At 43.0% G+C, this 22,967-nt stretch overlaps 1 protein-coding gene across 1 annotated transcript; it reads right to left on the bottom strand.

Moving 5' to 3' along the window:
- Nucleotides 1-82: 82 nt before the first annotated feature.
- Nucleotides 83-22,454, bottom strand: hoga1 (4-hydroxy-2-oxoglutarate aldolase 1). Its single transcript, XM_083765656.1, is given in 9 exon segments — nt 83-483; nt 1,943-2,076; nt 8,700-8,727; nt 8,729-8,782; nt 8,784-8,798; nt 17,098-17,232; nt 18,200-18,327; nt 20,800-20,928; nt 21,842-22,454. Coding segments are annotated over 9 exon segments (1,074 nt in total). The 5' UTR covers nt 22,143-22,454; the 3' UTR covers nt 83-333.
- Nucleotides 22,455-22,967: the final 513 nt, after the last annotated feature.

Raw genomic sequence — 22,967 nt, 5'->3', positions numbered from 1 at the left:
AAGCCGAACACATCCACAAGATTGCGACGCATTGTGAGCTTGTAGATATTAATATCTATTAATTATTATTATTAATAATATACACACTCACAAATACTAACCTCTAAATGTCTAATGTAATCCTAACCCCAAATCTTTTCCTATTTCTATGTATTTATTTGGTATTTGTACACCATAAAAACAACTCATTTCTCTCGTGAGGACCGGGACAATAATGTCGTCACACAATATCTGCAATCAAATTCTACTATCGTGCGTACATTTGGCCCTCGCAAGTATAGTAATACAAGTACACACGCGCACGCGCGCACGCACGCGCACACGCACGTCTCCTCACAACCAGCCATTGCTGGAGAAGTCCCGCCTCAGCTGCCGCGTCTGGGCCTCTGTGAGTGGCTGGAGAGGGGATCGACAGGTGCCACCGTGGTATCCGAACCACTCCATCGCCTGCTTGAGAGCGGGCACTCCCAACGTCCTGGTCACCTAGCAACAAGCAGGTATAGTGCTCTAAATCACTCTATATGTTACAATGATATATATATGTTACAAAGCCATTATTGTTCATGTTATGTCTCCTCTCTTCATGTGGTACATGTACCGTATGGCCGAGGAGCACAGCCATTGTTGGCCCATTGTACTGCAGCTGTGCTATACTGTACCTATACTGTACATTATCCAGACGCTGTCACAGTTCAGACGGAGCAACGGCTCTGTAAATGTTTCAATGTCAAGAACCGCCATTAAGTCGGAAGAGTGTGCAAATGGAACCGTTTGCTATTTATAAAATAATTAGAGGTTTGGAGCCACTATGCGACCCTCACACCTACGTTACACTGCCGTCTCCAACCCATTATGTCTCTGAGTCAGAGTGTCGGGGGCTTTGTCAGAGTACCTGTCTGTCTGTGTCCCTTTTGTTCCCATATAATACAGTACATGGAGATCCCTGATGTCATCGGTATGATACGCCCATATCTTGGAATGCCCATGGGCATATTGGCATATCGTCTGTTCTGAATATACAAACTACTCGAAACTGTTAAATCTTCTCTGGTTTCTAATATTTTATTAATTACGTCTATTTTTTGAATATGTATATTTGTATGTGCCTTTTATTTCAATGTATCTTTGTTTGTTTTTTTAAGATATTTTTTTTGCGGCTTATGCCTTTTATTGGGTTTTTTAAGGGACAGACAGTAGGCTGACAGGAAACGGGAGAGAGATGGGGGGATGACATGCAGTAAAGGCCGTCGGGATCGGGAGTCGAACCCGCGACACACTGCGACTGGATTACCAGTCGGACTGGATTACCAGACGGTTACGCCACCGCCTGGGCCAATGTATCTTTGCTAATTAATTACGTGCGATGCCCTAAACGGAGATTGGTTAATAGGACGGAGATTATTGATATCAAAACCAATCGCATCGCTCCACAGGCTGGGAGCGTCTGTTGCGCAACATTCGATGTTGCGCAACAATCGAATTGCGCAACATTCAATGTTACTTCGGCCACATCCGGGATAACATCCGGTCCGCCGCTAAATGTGCTCCGTTGCTATAAATCGCTGGGCGCTCTGATTTAACCCAAGGTGTTTTAATGGTACGAGATGCCGGGGGTTGTGGCTCTTTTGGAGCGGGAACTCTGGGGGGAGGGAGGGAAGGAGGGAGGGAGGGGTAAAATGTATGATATTTTTGACTCGTATGTGACCTGAAAATATTTATAAAGAAACGTTGATAAAAAAAAAAACTCTTCTGGGGGTCCTTGGCACAAAACATTTTCAGATGTTGTCCACGGCCAAATACATTGGGTTCTTGGCTTGAAAAAGTGGATGGATGGATGGATGGATGGATGGATGGATGGATGGATGGATGGTTGGATGGATGGATGGACGCTCTACCGCATGCGGATTTGGACAACGTAACATTTTATTCACAATGTACTCACGGCGGCGTTGGGCTCAATGAGTCTCTGCTGCAGCTCTCTGGCTTCCTCCCAGCGGCCAGACGCACACAGACGCTCCAGTTCACACACCTCTCTGCCCAGCACGTTAGCCAGCGCACACACACCACCCACTGCACCTGTGCAGATGCAAGACACACACCTACATGTTAGCCAGCGCACGCACACACACTACCTAATACAACACCCACACACCCTCCCGCGAGATCAGCCAACTCAGGGAAGCTGGAAGAATACCTTCCATTCTGACCTGAGATCAGATTCTAAAAATGTCTTCTACATCCTGACGGTTTTCTGAAAAAGCCATGTTTCTATGTCAGTCGTTCTTCGATTTTTCAAAAATAGCAGACCTACAAGCTCATAGCGCGCCACTCGGTGGCGCTATGAGCTTGTAGATCTGCTATTTTTCAATAGCTAAAGCATAACATAATGCTAACACCAAAAGGGGTTCCCGTACAGAATGGGTTAAAAAACGCCGGGGACAACGCTCCACATGTCCCAAACTCTTCTCCCTTCTGGCTCCAAAACTATGGAATGCACTTCCCATTGCAGTCAGAACTGCAGACTCACTCCCAATCTTCCGCCGTAGTCTGAAAACCCACCTCTTCAGACTCCATCTTAGCCCGTAGCACTTGCCCTAGCCCCGACGACCTTACAGGCGTATGCAAAGGTTCAACTTATCTAACTTAGATAGCACTTTATGTAGACATAGCACTATATGCATAGTTTCATTATATAGATATTAGGTTCTTAGCTTATGTATGATTCATGATGACTATTTTTATGTATATGATGTATATGCTTTTGTTCTTACTCACTGTAAATCGCTGTGGATTAACCCATTCTGGGCGGGAACCCCTTTTGGGGTTTTGTACAGTATGTACAGTATTAAAAAATGTAAAAATGTCGATGCCACTATATAAATCATTGAAGTTTTTCAGAAAACTTAGATCAGTATTTAGAAGGCTTTATAATCGGCCCTCAGTCCAAAATGGGTTGAGCTTCTGTTAAATGCCTAAATTGTAAATTGCACTGCACCTGTAGATGGTAAGACACACACCTGCACGTTAGTCAGCGCACACACACCACCCACTACACCTGTATAGATGGTAAGACACACACCTATACACGTTAGTCAGCGCACACACACCACCCACTACACCTGTATGTAGATGGTAAGACACACACCTATACACGTTAGTCAGCGCACACACACTAACCACTACACCTGTATGTAGATCACGGATTTAAGCAAAATAAAATCTCATGCTTGGAAAAAAAAAAAAAAACGTTTGTAATCTAATGTGTGATTTGTGAAAATCACAAAATCACACATGCTTTCTTTTGCTGGTTTGACCGTTTCAAACACTCAAAAATATTATAGAATAACTGAAAATAGGCCATCTACGAGCTTACAACATGATGTGTTGTAAACTTGTTCTGTATATCCAACTTAATGTCCAAAGTAATTGGGAAAAATTCTACATACCGTAATATTGAGATGTGGTACATTTGTGGTACAAAAATCATTGTCATTGGATGTTAGCTGGTTAACTTCACAATATAGACGAATGAGTATGAGAATGTAAGCGTAGAAGTACAGTCTCCATTATGTCTAAAAGGTAAAGGTAAAAATATGCAAAGTAGCAGATCTACAAGCTCAAACCTCAAGCTTGTGGATCTGCTACTTTTAATGCCTTTGTGTGATGCTGTAGTATGTATGATCAAGTAAGACATTAATTTACAAAAAAAAACACAAAAAGTTAAAATATGCAAATAAGAGGTTTCTGCCCGACAACAACGATATACTGCAAGCACGGTAAATAAGTATACTGTAGTATATCCGATCGTTCTGAGAGAAAACATGCACGCGTTTCTCCTCCCAACAGTAGGATGACATTGTCTGGTGAGAAAAAAAATGATGACTGCAGATACATAACACCCCCCCCCCCCCCCCACTGTGCAGCTTGCCAGCACAGCAAACCAATGGAGACTGATCGTTGAAAAAATGCTTTATGACTCCACAAGGGCATCTGGCCTGTACTCTGCCCCCAACTCATGCACAGATCAAATGGCTGCCAGGCAGCTTTGGGCCAGAGCCCAAAGCTCCTCGACGATGGACAGTCTAAAGCAGTGTTTCCCAACCTGTGTGCCGCGGCACTTTGGCGTGCCGTTTGATATGTCCAGGTGTGCCGCCTGATTTGACCGAAAATAACACTAACCCTCCCCCGAAAGCAATAATTATAGCTACTGGGCTGCAGGCTTCCTATTGTTGCGTCATTGTTTTTGTCAACACGTCTAATTAGACGTGCGACAACAACAACGACAGAACATACATGGGGCCATCGCCTGTACTCGCCTGGCAACTTTACTGTATAAATCCAGAAGAGGCTACAGTACATTTCGCCCCCTCCCGGAAAGACACCACCAGAACCCGACAGCAGCAGCACACAGCGCCGCCGGGTCACCTGCATCCGACGACGGCACAGCCAGCGGTACATTTTGGTTTTTAGTTATTTAATAACATTTAAAAAAAACATTCCCAAAAAAAAAGCTAAAAGTTTTCATGAATTATAAAAATCACACCCGTGTGAACTGAGTGGTGCAACACCCCCCCCCCCCCCCCCTCTCTCATTAGCAGGCAACAGTGCAGCACTATCTCTCTCTCTCTCTCTCTCTCTGTTTCTGGCACAACAGCGCCACTTTTGCCCCTACTGGTACTCATAGTCACATAGGTTAACACAGACATTGCTGTTCCTTGGAGTGGTTGCACCACTCAAACAAATTCTGGTTTCATTTTCAGTAAAGAAATAAAAGACTGATCAAAATAAATTCCTTAAAATTCGAAAAAACGAATGTATAGTGTATTAGTGAAAAATACCCGAGCCCACAAGCTCACAATGATGCGCGAAGTGACGCGTTGTGAGCTTGTAGATCTGGGAAGTTTGTGTTTCCCGGGGGGGAGACATAAAATTCCTCTTTTGTGTCCCGAGGCGAAAAGGTCTAAAAGAGCCCTGCTCGATCTCGCCTCATCTCGACTGACGGCTCTGAAGTTCCTTGGGTTTTTGAAATTGGAATTGGAAGTGGTTTCTGAGTGACAGGTAGACCCCTCCGCACCTCTCCCCACCCCCCTCTCCTTCCTTTCTAAATCCTTTGGGGATATAGGGGGAGTTCTGAGACTGCAGAACCCTGGGACATCAAAGCCTGATCAAACGCACTCGCAAGGCACACATGTACGTACGCAACGGCACACCGACTTCACACCGACATCTTGAAACATGTTAATATCAGTCGCTCAGTGTCGGCTGTTGTTGCTACTCAACCTTTATGCAGATCACCCTCGCTGCGGTAACTGTGTCAGTCACTTAGCCCTACGCTCCACACACGCGCACGCACCTGCGCACACGCACACGCACACGCACACGCACTCACGCGCGCGCGCACACACACACACACACACACACACACACACACACACACACACACACACACACACACACACACACACACACACACACACACACACACACACACACACACACACACACACACACACACACACACACACACACACACACACACACACACACACACACACACACACACACACACACACACACACACACACACACACACACACCTCATATTTCAGTCATGGAAACGAGAACACACCAGGGAGCATAGATCAGAGAGAACTCTGCGCGTGTGCATGTCAAAGTATGACCGGGTGTGTGTGTGTGTGTGTGTGTGTGTGCGCGTGCACGTGTGAGACAGGAGAAAGCATGTCTTTGACAGGGCTATAAGGCACAGAACATGACTCATTAACCCATTAGAACCGGGAAAGCAGCCGTGTCATTTTAGATGTTAAGCCACTTAAATACGTACCACTTAAAGCATTATTTTTATACCTGCGGCTATTCAAAAAATACCAGATATACAAGCTCATAGCACATCACTTTGTGCCGCACTATGAGCTTGTAGATTTCTTTTTAACGTTTGTGCAAATCTTTTAATATTATATATAAATATATATATATGTATATATATATATATATATATATATATATATATATATTCTTTTTTAAGAGAACATTTTTAATTCAAATCTTTGCTTCCGGGGCGTTCCTGGAACAAAACATTTTGAGATGGAGATCGGTGACCAACAAATACATATAATTTTGGGTGGTCCGTTACAGCACCTATACCACCGATCTATAGCATATAACATAAGATTCTAATTAAACCGTTTAGAAGGAGTTTTTTTTATTTATTTAGAGAAGATACTTTTAGAATGGTTCTTCTCGGGTCTTCAATGGGTTAAGTTCCTGAGCATAATATCATATCGATGCCTATCCCCAAATGTGTTATCTAACCCGCGCATATGGTGTAAGTGTACGTGGCTGACATAGCAAGCAGCCACTTATGAGGCACCCGTATAGCATATATATCACATCGCACGCCGTATAGTCTCCACGTGTGTTCCACGCACACTGCACTGGAGCGCTGCGTTATCGTACAATTCTCAATGGAATGTTTCATCTTTACGACATAAAATATTAATAATAATAATAATAATAATAATAATAATAATATTAGCGGTAATCATACGGTCCGCACTCCTTTGCGGTTTATGTGGTAAATGATGTATTTTTAACCCATCCTAAGCATGGAGGATCAGCTGTGGGCGCTACGCTGTGGCCTCTCCCAGAGGCAGCGCCTCTGGGAGAGGTTAAGGGGTTAAGTGTCTTTCTCAGGGACACGTAGACGGCAGGGGCCGGGATGCGAACCGGAGACCTCCTGTTTCCCCGGCTGCAGTTAGTTTAGACAGTTTTTGGTTTAGAGTAGACTAGTCATTTGGTTAGACCAGTCATTAGTCCTACAACTACAACCTATCTCAAACCCTCACCCTAACCCTAACCTCCCACGGGGCAGCACACCTAAACCTAACCTTAATCCTTAACCCATGTCTAACCAATGACTAGTCTAAACTAAGTATGCACCCCGTTTCCCCACACTCTGAACCACTCAGACCCATCTAATGTGCTTTGGAAACAAACTGCAGATTCTCTGATCTGTATGAAAATCAACTTCAGAGACTTGAAACTTAAAATACGTAATCTATTTTTTTTAAATATATTTTTATCCCACGATTTTGTAACCCATTTTTCACCCCTGTGTCAATCATCTAATGTGATCCTGGGCTCTATACACCCTCCGCCAACCTAGTTCCCATATATGGGGGACAAGGGGAGAGCAACGGACTTGAACTCATGCTTCCTTCATGCCTGAGTGTCCAAGTTGCTCCTTTACACCTGACAAGGGGGAGTTTCCCTGGTTGGACGTAGCGCATGGAAGGAACACGTTATTCCAACCAGTTCTAAAATACGTAATCTAATACAACATTATGGTACAGTTATTTAAAAGGGCGGATTGATTTAAAAAAATCTAGCTGAAAACAAGTCCCTGCATAAATCATTGATTTACAAACTAAATTGTCCATGATTTAATAACATTGACTCCATTATTCTTGTAATTCTGTAACATTTTAACGACTAAGGAGGAAGTTACCAAATGCTGAAAATATGTAAAGAAAGCCTTTAAACATAAAAACAATCTTTGATATATGGCCATGGACGAGGCTGTGCATAGACAATGTCAATACAATGTATTGACAGTGGCATTGTCCTTTGACTTGACATCTTCAAATGCTAAAAGTCAGTTAACCCATTTTGGGCGGGAACCCCTTTTGGTGTTTTAAACATTGTTACCACCAAGTGGCGCGTTACGAGCTTGTAGGTCTGCTATTTTTGAAAAATCGTGAAAATGTGCGTGCAAATCTTTGAATATAATATACTTTCACAGCGAACAATTTTAACTCAAATCTTTGCTTCTGTCGGGGTCTCTGGAACAACATATTTTCAGATGGGGGTTGGCGGCCAAATACATATAATTCATTGGACATGAAATATTGAGCACCACTGATATAGAAACATGAGTTTTTTCAGAAAATTGTCTTCTAAAGATTTAGAAGAAAATTTAAAAATGTCGACTAAATGGGTTAATCATCTGAGAAAATGAAACTTTTCTCAACCATCGAATTATCATGTTTTCATTTCACAGTGCACGCTGCAGCGTTGTCAATCACTTTCCATCTCTGACTGCAAGCAGACAGAGAGATGTGTTCAAAAACACAACAGAAGGTTTGCCATGTTCTGCAGGGACCGCCTTGTAAACATAGAAATAACACAGTCATGTAACACAGTAACACAGTAAACATAGTCCTTAAACACCGGGAAGTGTGATGAATAAAACTTTCCCAACATTTGTCGCAAATATTTCACAGCAAAAACAATTACTTTGGTGATGCCTCACTCAAAAAAATTTTTTATTGCGCCCACACTGGTCACATTTACTATGAAATTGTACATTTTTGTCCGTCTGACAATGCTAAAGCGCCAGCGCTCACCCAGCAGTCTGCCGCCAGGCGTCTTACTTTTTTATTTTAGTTTAACAGTAACAGTACTGGCATTTATTCAGCTTTTGGACATCGTCAAAGGACCGCAAGTGCTGAAATAACAGGCCTTACTGACCCCTCCCCCACCAAAAAATAAACAAAAACTGTTTTTTTTAATGTGCTTAACGAGCCAGACCACTGGCATGGTCCACTAAAGCTTTGATCTTCATCTTTGTGAATGTACGTTTTACCTTTATTCCCCCGGGAGTGTGTTAGGTTCTTTCTTACCGACACAATAGGCAGCCATGAGAAACCACCGCTGAGCCAGCCAGAACCTGGAAATCCTGCGCTTTGGTTTTGTGTATAATCAGGGCCGATTCGAGTGATCTGAGGAATGGGTATAAAACACACAGAGAGACAGAGAGAGAGAATAAAGAATGTTCAAATGTTTGTTCGCTTCATCTTCGTCACTCCTCCCTGCTGTCAGGGCTAATATTTTACTGTCTGGGGGTAGCTGTCACCGAGGCTTAATTTATACGCCATTGCATCTATATCTCTTTGACGCGTGTATTTTCAGTCGAAAATCATTTTTTCCCCCCCAAGCACACTGTATAATCGTCACGCCTCAAAGCGTGAATTTGGTTTTAAGAGTGAGAAACCAAATAACCGAACCAACCGACAGTCCCCCAAAAATCTGGGGGTTTGGAGGGCCGATCGTCTCTCTGCATCCTAAATGGGAGGAGGGGAGAGTCATGGAGAGAGTGAGCTGTGGAGAGTGAGAGAGAGAGAGAGAGAGAGAGAGAGAGAGAGAGAGAGAGAGAGAGAGAGAGAGAGAGAGAGAGAGAGAGAGAGAGAGAGAGAGAGAGAGAGAGAGAGAGAGAGAGAGGGAGAGAGAGAGAGGAGTCCCCGGAGAGAAGAGAGAGAAGAGGCAACTTCAAAAAGAAAAGAAAAAGGAGGATGGGGAGAGCTCATGAAAAATTCATTCCCCTCACTATTTTGTTTGCCTTTCGTATTCTCTTTTGTCAATCTGGATATCAAGCGCTATACATCCAAATAAACCTGAAATGTTGAAATGTTCAAAGGGAATGTAAGATAATTCCCTTTTCCCCTTGCCCCTCACCACCACCCTCCCCCCCCTTTCCTTCGCGCGGAGACGACATTCCGCTGGGGAGCACCTCTCCAGTTTCACAGTCCATCACCGTTACTTATGGGGAGGATTTATTTTTAACCACCTGGCGTCAGTCAATCCACCAATCAGTCATTTGAAAAACACACAGGAGCCTGTAATTGATCAATCACTCAGGCAGGGCTATAATAGGAGCTCCCGCTAGTCCTCGCTAACAGCGTGAATAATACTGCACCCAAACATACTGTATGTATATAGCGTCGCTGTCGGCCGGAAAACTTGTATGTCCAAAATTGTTAGTTTTCAGAAAAATGAAAAAAAGCATCAGTGTTCCAATGGGTCCAATGTAGTCATTATTTAGTCACAAGGTTCAATACTTATAAAACCCACAGACAAAACATAACCCATTAAGACCTGAGGCTGAAATGTCTTCTAAATCCTAACAGGATAAAAAAAAAAAAAAAAACGTATGTTGCTATATTACCAGTGAGTTAAAAGAAATCACACCTGTGTGAAGCGAGGGGCGCTCTTATCATCATACATGATCTCATTCTGGGCCAATCACAATTTGCGTCCTCACTTTTGTCTTCAATGTCTGTTTTTACACAATGTTTAAACACTCAAAACTGGCCATTCATTGTCAATGGCATTCAATGTTAGGGCAGGGGTCCTCAACGTTTAAATAAATACTGAAACCCCATATATAATCACTACGGAAAGTTTATGCATAGTGCTATGTAAACTCATGATTTCCATTTTCAAGCTATTCAGTTGAAAATAATCACACCCATGTGAAGTGAGGGGCGCTCTTCATCGTACATCCTTTCATACTGGCCAATCAGAATGCCTGTTGCCTGTGATTGGTTGGCTGATTTGCTGAATTTTCCCTTCAATGTCAATCATCGTTATATTTAGCGGAATGTTTACCAATTTTCTCGGTTCACTGTCAATGGCAAAATCTTCAGACGTGTGGGGACAAGATTTAGCGGACATTTGACCTGAATTCCCCTTTCATTGTCAATGGCAAATCTTGAGACGTGTGGGGACAAAAGCTGTATATAGGAGGGGCTAGCGCACCTCAATAATCTGGGGAGCGCCCCTAAATAATCTGGGGACCCCCCCAAAATAATTTGGCGACCCTCCCCCCGGAGGAGTCGCGACCCCCAGGTAGAGAACCCCTGCCCTAGGGTTGGTGGTACCCTAAAAAAAAACTCGCCGTAACCCTGGTTATTATATATGCTGCCTGGTCTCTATGGAGGAGAAAGGAAGTGGTTGGAATAACGTGTTCCTTCTACGTCCTACCAGGGAAACTCCCTCCTGTCGGGTGATAAGAAGAGGCCTGCTCACTCATGCATTGAAGTGGGGGGCAGTGTCTTGAGCGTACAGGGTTTGATGAGGTTCCAGGGAGGGCCTTAACTTTCGGTCCTGTTGAGAACTCTAGTTTTCGCCGGCTGCCGGGGAGCGCTTTGGGGCAGGCTAGAGCTTAAATGGACAGGTATCAGTCAAAAGGGAGACATCGAAGAGGAAGGATGTATGGGGAAGGACCAACATAATATGGAATGTCAGAACAGGTTCTGACATGTATCCATATACTAATATTGATGACATCAGGGAAATCTTCCTCCTAGTATAATCATAGTAACTGATGATCATGTTTTAGTCCACTCCATCTTTAAGTATACCTGGTTTTCACCTAAACGTAAGCCTCGCCCACAGCTGTTGGTGTATGATAATGGGGAAGGGGTTAGGGTTATTATGCCACTAAAGTAGTGTATTTCAATTGTGCCTTTTGACGCTTTCAGCTTTCAGGAAGAAACCAAAAATACACAGGGAAGACATAATTTGAATATTATAACCGCACCTGGTGGTTCTATTAGAGTAAAGTTAACTCCATAGACCAGTGGTTCCAAAACTGTGGTGCGCGCACCCCTTGTGGTGCGCGAGCGCCTTCTAGGGGGGTGCGCGACATGAAAAGGCTAATGGTGGTGCAATGGTTTTATTATAAATATATTAACATATTATGCAAATATATGGCAAGTATATGCAGAATATAGCCTATGCTGCATATATGCCATATTCAGGTTCATTATATGTGCATATATGTGTTATATAGGAAATATATAGCTTATGCCATTTTTATTTCCATGTAGGGGGGTGAGTCAGCTATAGGTCAGGAGGTAACGGGGGGGTGCATGGCCAAAAAGGTTTGGGAAACGCTGCCATAGACACATACAAAACAGAAAAAGTACAACATTACGGCACTCCATCTTATAGGGGTTCAAATCTAAAAGGACACAGATGCTTTCCTGACTTAAATGGGTTAAACCCACTTTCACAATTACACAATGCATTGCGAGGTGACGCATTGTGAGCTTGATGATCTGCTATTCTTTTCTTTTGCGACATTGACATAGCATGATGAGTAGGAAGTTACTTTGAAATTAAGTTGGAGATACAAGTTTCCTGCCCGATAGCAACGATATACTATATGTGTCAGCTGTGCAAAAACAGCGTCGGCACAGACGGCCGTCTACCCAGGTGGTAGAGAACTACTCATTACTTTAACCATGGTCTTTTAGCACTAATTACAACTTTTCCGCCATCGTTTTGACGTTGAGAACACGTGAAGTTTAGAACACTGACATTTCAGAACATTTTTCATGCTCTTCACAGATTCCCAGACTTTCTTCAATTGTTTGGATGCAATAAACCCTAAAACCAGAGTTCATCACTACACTGAACCAAATACAGTAAATGTTCATTTTGATTAGAAAGTAAAGGGTAATTATATATATATATATATATATATATATATATATATATATATATATATTTAACCCATTTTGGGCGGGAGCCCCTTTTGGTGTTTTAAACATTATGTTATAATTTAGCCATTGCGCGCTACGAGCTTGTAGGTCTGCTATTTTTGAAAGAATTGTGAAAGAAATTATTTCATTCAGGATTTAGAAGGACTTTTTTGTATACATTTCGAGGTCAGGCCCTAAATGGGTTCGACCTGAGCCGTATATCTAGATCATTTGGTTGGTGGGTGTAAAAATGATTGGTACATTTTGTCCCCTGCCTGGGGAGAGGGTTGCAGTGTTTTGGCTTCAGCCCCAGAGTGAGAACACCACTCCGATAATGTTTCTCAGAAAGAGTCTTCGAGAGAGTCCTGCGTGGTTTCCCCACAACAACGGGCGCAATCACAACAGTATATTGACGTTATTTATTTCTGAATTATCTTGCACAATGTGGACCTGTTGCTGTCAGTTGAACGGGCGAGCCGGCCATAAATTGATCGATGATATGAGAAGCGGTGTTTTTGCGGCGAGGTCGATCCGACATTTTACACACGAGGAAGTAAAATAAAGAAAGGGCAATGAAACATTGAAATGATGAACTAACATATACAGTAGATATGATGCCATCACATGAAACATTAAAGAGAGTCTTCACTAACACGCGCGTGTGTGTGTGTGTGTGTGTGTGTGTGTGTGTGTGTGTGTGTGTGTGTGTGTGTGTGTGTGTGTGTGTGTGTGTGTGTGTGTGTGTGTGTGTGTGTGTGTGTGTGTGTGTGCGTGCGTGCGTGCGTGCGTGCGTGATGCTGTAACATTACTCCTAATGTTGCAGTTTTGTGGAAACTTCACTGACGAATACAATTCCACGATTACATGATAAAAAAGTATGATTTTCCCGGTTCGTAAAAGGTCCATTTGGACCCCAGGTGGTCCCCAGACCCAACGTTTGAGAACCATTGATTTATATGATAAGAGTAGGCAATTTTCAGAAACGATAGATAGGGATTACCCTCTATAGCTGTGCATTTTAATGATATGAAACATGACATATTCTCCCTCTGGCTTTGTGGCATCGAGGTCTCGCTATACCACTCAAGAGGCGGAAACTGTGACTATTGAAGAGAAGGGAAGCTTATTGGATATTTACGTAGCCGTATCTCCTAAGGGCCTTAATGAAGAATTATTACCCCAGTGTAATGCTATGATATTTTCATGGCTTTTCATTTTGGAGTCCTTTTCAAAAAATCGGCGGTTATGCATATTCATGCATCTGGCTCATTACATTCTATATTTTACTATTCCACTATGTTGCTTTAATTCTCCTTGTTCATGTTCTTCTTATATTAGTAGTAGTATATCGTCTCTGTCGGGTGCGTCTGTGTGTGTGTGTGTGTGTGTGTGTGTGTGTGTGTGTGTGTGTGTGCGCGGCCGTGCACGCGAATATTATTATTTAACCAACACACAGATGTAAAGAGAGCATCGATTTATGAAAGGAAAAATCAAAAACCTTGAAAATTTTGAGTTGGGTCGTTTCGTCTCAATTTTCATTTCAATGTTTCAAGTGCCCTTAATTTATTGTACTTCTTTCATGTATGCAAACTGTTGGATTGACCGTGCCGCAAAACATCGATTCTGAAATCATCAAATCAAATCAAATCAAACCTTATTTGTATAGCACATTTACATCGACCGAGGTCGAACCAAAGTGCTTTACAGAGCATAATAACATACACAGAGGCAAACAGAAAGAAGGGGATAGAATATAGGGGGGAAAAAGGAAGGAAAAGCATTATTTCTATGTGTCAGAGAGCAAAATGTAAAATACTGTACAATAAGCGGAACATCGTACATGGGTAGACCTAAATTAAATTGAATTAAAAGCGATAAGAGTAAAAATGAGTCTTTAATACGGATTTGAAAGCCGTCAACGACCCGAGCAGAGCGAACATGGAGCGGCAGGGCGTTCCAGAGGTTGGGTCCTTCAAATCAATTCATGGTCATATCGCCCATTCAATTCAACAGCAGCACAAGTCCACATTGTGCAAAATAAATGAACACAGAAATAAATAACGTCAATGCCGTTATGATTGCTCCTGTTGTTGTGGGGAGAGCACGCGGGACTCGCTCAAAGACTCAGATGAGGGTTCCCACGTCCTTTGAGGATCGCTGAACCCACTGTAGTCTATTTTCTGCCGCACACTGACAACGTCTAAATTTAAAACTTGAAAAATAAGTGGTTCATCTAAGGAAAATGAATGTTTCATCTTTATCTGGGACTCACTGGTGTTTGTTTTTTAATGCTCAAAGCGTTGTACCCTGTTTGTGTTTCTCCAATGTGACAAATGCATGCCCAATGTTTTTGCTGACTGCTTTTCATTTTTTTCACTGTACAGTACACCAAGGGCCCTATCTTGTGTGGCACCTAATCTTATTCAGTGGTGCAAATAGGCCGCATCCTACATCCTTAGACTCACTAAATTGAGAAAGGACGCAATCATGTCACCCTCCGGGGGTATGGGAAAGCGGACAGATGCGTGTTGATCACATGACTATAGAGATAGTGTATACCGATTTGCGTGATGTATGGTAAAATTGTGTACAGTAATGTACAGAAATGACAAAATCGGCCTCATGGTGGCGCTACAACCGGGAGATGTGGCATTTCTAACTCTGCCTAGTGGGAATGTGTGTGCATAATTGTGTTCATGATTTTAAGCATTTTGTTGGAAATAGACAAATCCTGCAAACTTTGGAAGGCAATCTTAGCGCAATGGGGATGGAATATGGGAAACGGATAGGTCCGTGTTGATCACATGACTATGGAGATAGTGTACACTGTACACCGATTATCATCATCATCATCATCATACTATAATTCAGTCAATGTCTGAATGTGTGTCTGTCTGTCTGTCAGAAACACTGCCGTATCTCCTCACCGCCTGCACCAATCGCTCCCACTTTTCACACATGCATTGACCATAATAATATGGAGGTCTTAACGAAGCCCTTTCCCCAATTTAACAAATTCGAAATTAATAATTAATTTATTAGTGAATAAAAAATGCTAAACGAGACCCAGGGCGCAGGGGGGGGGGGACACAACAACAATTATTGTTTTTTTCCATTCACAAACTGACGCGAGTTATACTATATACTCTAAGGTTACTGTATACTACTTGAAAAATAGCAGATCTACAAGAGCTTGTAGGTCTGCTATTTTTGAAAAGTCGTGCAAATGTGGTGCAAATCCTTGAATATATATTTCAGAGCGAACTTTTTAAACTAAAATATTAGCTTCTGGGGGGGTCCCTGAACTACATATTTTGAAATGGGGGTCCGTGGCCCAATAGAGATAATTCTGGGGGTCGTTGACATGAAAAAGGTTGAGCACCACTGCCATAGAAACACGGGTTTTTCCGGGATTTAGACGCCTTTTTTTAAATCTACCTCTTTCCTGTCATAGTCATTTCTTCGGATCCTGCACCCGTTGACATAATGTGTATGTGCGTGCCGTGCACCTCTTGACCAGTGCTCAGTGGAGAGCACGTCTCTGTCAGAGATGATGACATCATCAATTAGACATCAGTCTTCTTGGACACATTATGTAGCCGTAGGGAACGGCCGGAAGGAAGGGAGCTGGAATAATGAGTGGAACATGTTTGGAATAGACATACAGTATAAGCAGTACAGTAAGTAGTGTGACTGGTAGAATGTGATTCATTTGGGGGATTCTTGAAAGCGTGGAAATTAAGAAAATAGGTCTGTTTTTGAGCGGTGCCTAAGCACTCCAATGACTGTCCATTGTCAAATGACTGATATGTTGTATTATTTATTTCTTTATTTTTGAGGGTGAGCTAGCCCCTCCAGCCCTCCTATATATAGGTTTATTTTTTAAATGTTTGTTTTTTGCGCCTTCCGCCTTTATTTTATTTTTTATAGGAGGGACAGACAGTAGGCTGAGAGGAAATGGGGAGAGAGATGGAGGAGTGACATGCGGTAAAGGCCGTCGGGATCGGGAGTCGAACCCGCGGTACACTGCCAGACTGGATTACCAGCCAAGGTGCCTGGACCACTGAGCCACGGCCCAGGCCCAATATATATATATATATATATATATATATATATATATATATAGGTTTAATGTTTGTTTTGCCTTAAACAAACATTAAAAATGCCATTGACATACATAATATCCATGCATACGTATTCTGTTGTTGTTGCTTGCGTTTGTTTTTTCTGTTTATTTGTAAGAAATCCAAATAAAGTAATAAAGTAAAAGTTTTTGTCCATGTTTGTTTTGTCTGATAATCACGTCATAAAATATGTATATATTTAAATTTTCATATTGAATTATTAAAGGAGAGTACCTCAAATTGCAATGTTTTGTTGTCCTTTTTCATGGAATTTATTATATTGGGTAAAACATACGAAACGTTAGGTGTGACAATGTTCAACGTTAAGTATTCCAAGGTTGTAATCAAAGCGAAAGTTTGAAATAATGTGTTGTATCGCTCTGTCCTATTATGTCTTGTCTTAGGGCCGATTCATACTCCTATTTCAGAGCCGAATAAAAGTCGGTTCGAGCCTACAATGTGACGTCATTTGAGGTTCGGGGGGGGGGGGGGGGGGTACCGTCCTAAAGTCGGCTCTTCGGTGCTACTGAAAATGTCTGACGAGCCGAAATCGTTTCGGCACTACAGCGCCGAAACAGCGGTAAAATAGTATGAATCGGCCCTTAGAATGAATAAAGTGGTTCTCTTACATCCCCTCCGCTGTCCTTGAGGCCCAGGATGTTGGGGTGTTGGGCCAGGTGTACCACCGCGTCCACTGGGAGGTCCAGGCCCGTGTTGGCTGGCACGCTGTACAGAACCACAGGCACCGGGCTGCTGTCGGCCACCTGCAGTACAGTACAGTACGGTACAGTACAGGGCACACAAGAGACTGGGTCTGGGCCTGTGTCTAGTCTCATGGAATAAAGCAAAAATAAAATCTCATGACTTGAAACATTTTTGTCAGGCCTCGCCCCAATCTGCGATTTTGTGAAACAGCATGAAAGGAGACCCCCCCCCCCCCCCCCCCACACACACACACACACACACACACTAGCACCGTTTCCTAAACAAAATGAGCACATCACAATAATGTAGAATTACGATGTTTGGGTATTAAGCATTCTAAACCAGCTCAGCCAACCAGTTGAAGAAAAAACTGAGGTATTAACCGTCACATCGCGACGTGCTGTGAGGCTGTTACCGGCTACTTTCGGGTGTGCCACTATGCTTCCTTGTGTGTATTATAGTGAGAGAAAGCAACACTGTGAGAAATGATCTTGTGGTGCTCCCATCTCGCCGCCCCAATCCATCATCGGCGAACGTCATGCTAAACTGGTTGATGATACTGTATAGCCAAAAATGAAAAATCGTGACAATGCGAGCCAAACTATAAAGCAAACATAAGGAAAACATCCTCGACCTCTAGAGGTCCCTGGCACAAAGTATTTTTGAGATGGGGGTCTGCGGGCAAATACATATCATTTTGGGGGTCCTTCTTGACGTGAAAAGGTTTGAGTAACCACTGTCTTCATTCACAGTAGGGGAGAGCCGCCAGGTGTAACATTTTACGCATTTTGAGAAAAGTCAGTTTTTCGCCAATAATTCCCCGTAGGATGAAGGTAAACACTTCAAACTTCCTGGGCACGTAGAGTACGTTGCTGTACACATACTGACGCGATGGCGTCTTGATGGCGTTGACCAATCAAGCGATAACGTGCATGTTACGCGTTACAACCGTGGCGGCTCTCCCCTACTATATGCTGTAAGTTGTGTTTTGCTCGTGCGTGTGTTCGGGCGCGAGAAGAAGCCGACCTTTGTGAAGTGTTGGACGAGAGCCTGGCTGTCCATCTTGCCCTTATAGAAACACGGCGTCACCACGAGCACTGCGTCCGCCCCGGCTCCCGCCATCTGGTCAGTCATGTGGAGCGTTGCTCTGGTGGCTGCACAGCACAGAGGAAGGGACCCAACAACACACACACACACACACTGTTCAGTCATGTGGAGCGTTGCTCTGGTGGCTGCACAGCACAGAGGAAGGGACCCAACAACACACACACACACACTGTTCAGTCATGTGGAGCGTTGCTCTGGTGGCTGCACAGCACAGAGGAAGGGAGTAGGGACCCAACACACACACACACACTAAAGGTCATTACCATAGACTGTAAAAAAAAAAATTGACAAAGCGTTCTTCAGGTCTGATATGGACGGAAAGTATTCATGACCATGTTTATTAAGGTAATACAGTCTAGGTGAAGTTGGGCCCAAATACATGGACCTCTATAGAGCTATGGGTTTTGGGCCCAATGACAGCGCCACAACAGGCCATTATATGAACTTTCAGAAAGTCAGGATTTCCTACTGGCTTCAGACACTATTGGCTTCACTGCCCCCCTGGTCATTACACACTGGCGAATTAGCGATGCGACCCAAAAATGCTAAATATTTGGCCGGTGAATTTGGACGCGGCTGCCTATACACATCTAAAATGCGTATATGTGATTATTCGACACTCCTCTCCACTCCTCCTCAGGTCGTTGATGCAGACAACACAATTGTGTTGAGGCGCAGAACAGAGTAATTTGTGGTCCACGGCCGCCCACACACGTGCCGTCTGTAAAATAAATGTATAAATACATACAGCGATGCAATGACAGTTGAGTTGACCAAAGTTTGGCGGAGCCCGTTGGTGGCTGGTGTGGTGGTATGAGGGCAGGTTAATACCGTGGAGAAGAGGCGAGGGAGGGTGAAGTGGGCCGTGGGCTCCCTGCAGGGCTGCGGCCCGGCTGCTGCTCTGTTCACGATCACAACAGGCAAGTTACTATACAGTACGCCGTTTATAGACCTAAACGCAGTTTGGGCTGCATTTGATTGGTCAGCGAATGTCCGCAAAATTTGACACCAGAGACGCAATTATAGACGCATTTTCACTTCGTGGAAATTCGTGGCTGACGTGGAAACTTGCATGCATTGATTTTATTAGGTTTAAAATATATATATTTGCGTCGAAGATTCGCCCCCTGGTGTGTAAAGACCTGGGGCTAATTCTACAAATGCCTTCTAAATGAGTAGTTCTCACACTTTCAAGATTTTTCCAAAATGTTAAAAAAAGCAGATGTACAAGCTCTCCGCACGGCATGAAGTGACCCGCTGTGAGCTTGTATGTCTGCTATTTGTTAACGCAAAAACTCAAAAATGTTTTAATGGGTAAAGCCTGATTTATACTATCGCACGCCCGTGTGACCTTTAGAAACTCAACAGAAAATGCATTTCAGCACTGTCAGGGCAGAAATCTTCATTTTCTACATTTTAAATTAACTTGATCACAGCATCACACAAAAGCATCAAAAGTAGCAGATCAGCAAGCTCAAAACATGGCGCAAAGCAATGCATTTTGAGCTTGTATCTGCTACTTTTGCTGTTTTTGAATTTGAATCCAGAAAAGTATCAGTTTTTGGACATACGATACCCGACAGAGATGATTTTCAGGTCGGGATACCAATTTAATGCAATCAGGAGAGATTTGGAGAAGGGGGGGGGGGGGGGGACTATGTATAGACCCCTGGTGGTGCCCGGGCAAACAAAGTGTGACCCCATGGTTTAAGTGGTTAAAATATTCACTTTACCATATTCCACTCCAGTGTTCATTTGCTATAAGTTTTCATCAAATTGGCAACTTCGAAACCTTTGAAACATTGCCGAGATTAAATACAATTTGCTTGCATCTCGATCTCGACTCTTACAGCTGGGTTGGAGCAAATAGACCACCAAAACTACATGATCACTGGGAAGAATATAGTTATAGAGTTATACGATTTGTGAAATAAAAACATCTGGGTTTCGGAGGCTATACGATTTGGCAAAATTACTGTTTAAATGTTGGTATGTTATTAACGTGACAAATACGTTTACCTTCCTCCTAGCTTCTTTTATCAAAACAATTTGTTCTGAACAAAAGGTTCAAGCGTTGGGTGAAAACATTTTGTTATGGTGGATATTTTCCATTATCCTTCAGAATTTCTAATGTGAATGTGATACAATGTAATTTGCATAAAAGTACTTAGATATAAACATAGCTATTTTAAGTTGCCCCGGATAAGTCTCAGCAATATGTCAAAATGTAAAGCTCCACTTCTTTATTTCCACATGGGAATACCCCCATGTGGAAAACTCAGGTTCAAAGCCATCAATTTTTATTACCTTTTCTTCATTTTTACTCTTTTTTGCTTTCTCTTGCTATTTTCTTTTACCCACCCTTAATCACATCTCTTGGACCTTTCTCCTTCTAATTTTTCGAATGAATGGAACACAATCGTCCATTTGAAAATTCATACTTAAATGTGTGTGGTCAAAAAAATACACACACACACACACACACACACACACACACACACACACACACACACACTTACATTCGCAGCCAGATCCAGCCATAACCAGTTTGTCACCGGGCAAAGACTGCCTGACCCGTCGGACCACCTCCACCCTCTCCCCCTCACTCAGATAGGGGTACTCGCCGTTGGAGCCTTGCACGACCAGCCCTGTAACACACACACACACACACACACACACACACACACACACACACACACACACACACACACACACACACACACACTTTGAGCAACAACTAATACAAATGACCAATAAAGCTTGTAGCCGTACAGTCGTACTTCACGACAGCCATGTTTCCGGGGCGAGTAGCACGTGAGCTCGTAGATCTGTTATTTTTGATGAAGAGATTTGTTCGGCCAAAAAGGAGAGGACCAAGTTTCTAGAGTAGATCCCCTGGGGGACCCCAATCAATGAATAGAATTTAAGTAGTTAAACTTACCAAACAAATATATAAACAAAAACAAAAAATGTGTGCTTGATAATAGGCCTATGTTGCTGTGCTTTTATAGAAATATGTTATAGGGTAGCCGTAGCTCACACAATGAAGCACAGTAGTATTGCAATGCTGGCAGTGGCAGAGAGTTTATTATTACAATAGGATGGATGCTCTGAAAACCAGTGGTGGACAGCGCCGGGTCCTGAAACGTCCCACACGATAGAATCCAGCAGGGGGCGAATAAAGCAGGGACACACTGGCCAATGGAATGTTTATTTTGCAGGGAGAACTTTGGCCTGGCCCCTAAGCAAATTGACTGCCATGCATTGCTTCATAAAACACATAGGTAGTTTAATAATCTACATTAACATCCTTCTAGATTCAAGGGAATCGGGATGAAAATTGAGAATATAACATTGACTATGTGCCTAAAGTCTCAATGTAGCATCAGTAACATCTCAATAAATATATTATTCACACTTTATTCAATGAGGAACCTGTCCAGGCTGTCCCTGAGGGTCCCCGGACCACACTTTGGCAACCAGTGCCACTGATTTAAAGGTCCAATCTGTGACGTAAGGTGATTGGAATGGATATTCAAGCATAGTTGTAGTGTTGTTTACCTCTAAACGGTATCTGAGCATATTTCTTCAGGTTTTCTTCAAGTTTCTGATAGTCCACGTCTTCGTTAACGGTGAACGGAGTGGCGATGGGCGGATAGATCCCTCCGATGTCCAGTCTGTGAGTCGCTGTGTAGGCTCTGGTCCGTTTCCAGGACAACCCGAAGGGGTGACCAGACTGACTACCAGCACCAACTCTGCACAGTGGACCGAAACCGCGCAAAACTCGGACTCCAAACATTCTGACAAGTGACAACAGACTGCCAACCGGTTTGCTACGATCGGTCGCGGACTCGCGGTGCATAAAAACTACTCCACAACTGCAGCCATCTGCCAGTTAATGACTAACCCTCCTCACTAAATATTGACAAAGTAATTTGATGAACTTTGAAATTGTCTCAAACTCGAAACACTTCCTCTCTAATACCCCATGGAGGCTAGGCTACTATATAGCAACGTTTACCCACACAGACAGCAGTTTAGGTGTACAATATCGAGATCCTCCTGCACAGTCCACACCATAACGTCATTACAAGTAATGTGACAAACCAAATTTAACTTGAAAGAGAGTTGACGTTGGGTTAACGTTGCATTATTAACCTCGCGTCACCAGGCTTTACTTTCCACCCCGGAGGAAAAACATTGGGCAGCGTCTAGTGAGCTAATCTAGTGAGCTAATTTAAGACTTCCGGTGGACGATCTCTTCAAAATAAGAGTACCCTCTAGAGTATTGAAAAAAAGTTTAATTTGCACATTAAAACTACAAATTAAGCATTTAAATGATGCTATATGATGCTATAAGACACACATTATGTTTCTGTGTAAGAATAAGTAATTAAATCCTTATAATAATAATAATAAAGTTATCTAAATGGATAAATGCTATTCACTGGAGTGAATGGACTTTATAAAGTGGACACTGGACAAAAGACGGCTCCGCAAGGCAACTATCTGGACATACCCACGCGTTCGGGGAGATGTCCTATACCACACCCCACTCTCCGCTAAGCGGGAGAGGTGTAAAATTCACAGCAGCAGACCTTCTACTGGGGTCAAGGCTGACAAAAAGTACTGTTTCCGGACCCAGAATGGACACTGGACAAAAGACGGCTCCGCGAGGCAACTATCT

Source organism: Protomyctophum parallelum (genome assembly GCF_964188405.1).
Source record: "Protomyctophum parallelum genome assembly, chromosome: 5".
In the NCBI taxonomy this organism is placed as follows: Eukaryota; Metazoa; Chordata; class Actinopteri; order Myctophiformes; family Myctophidae; genus Protomyctophum; species Protomyctophum parallelum.
The sequence above is the reverse complement of the archived record's forward strand: the minus strand, read 5'-3'. Positions and strand labels throughout refer to the sequence as shown.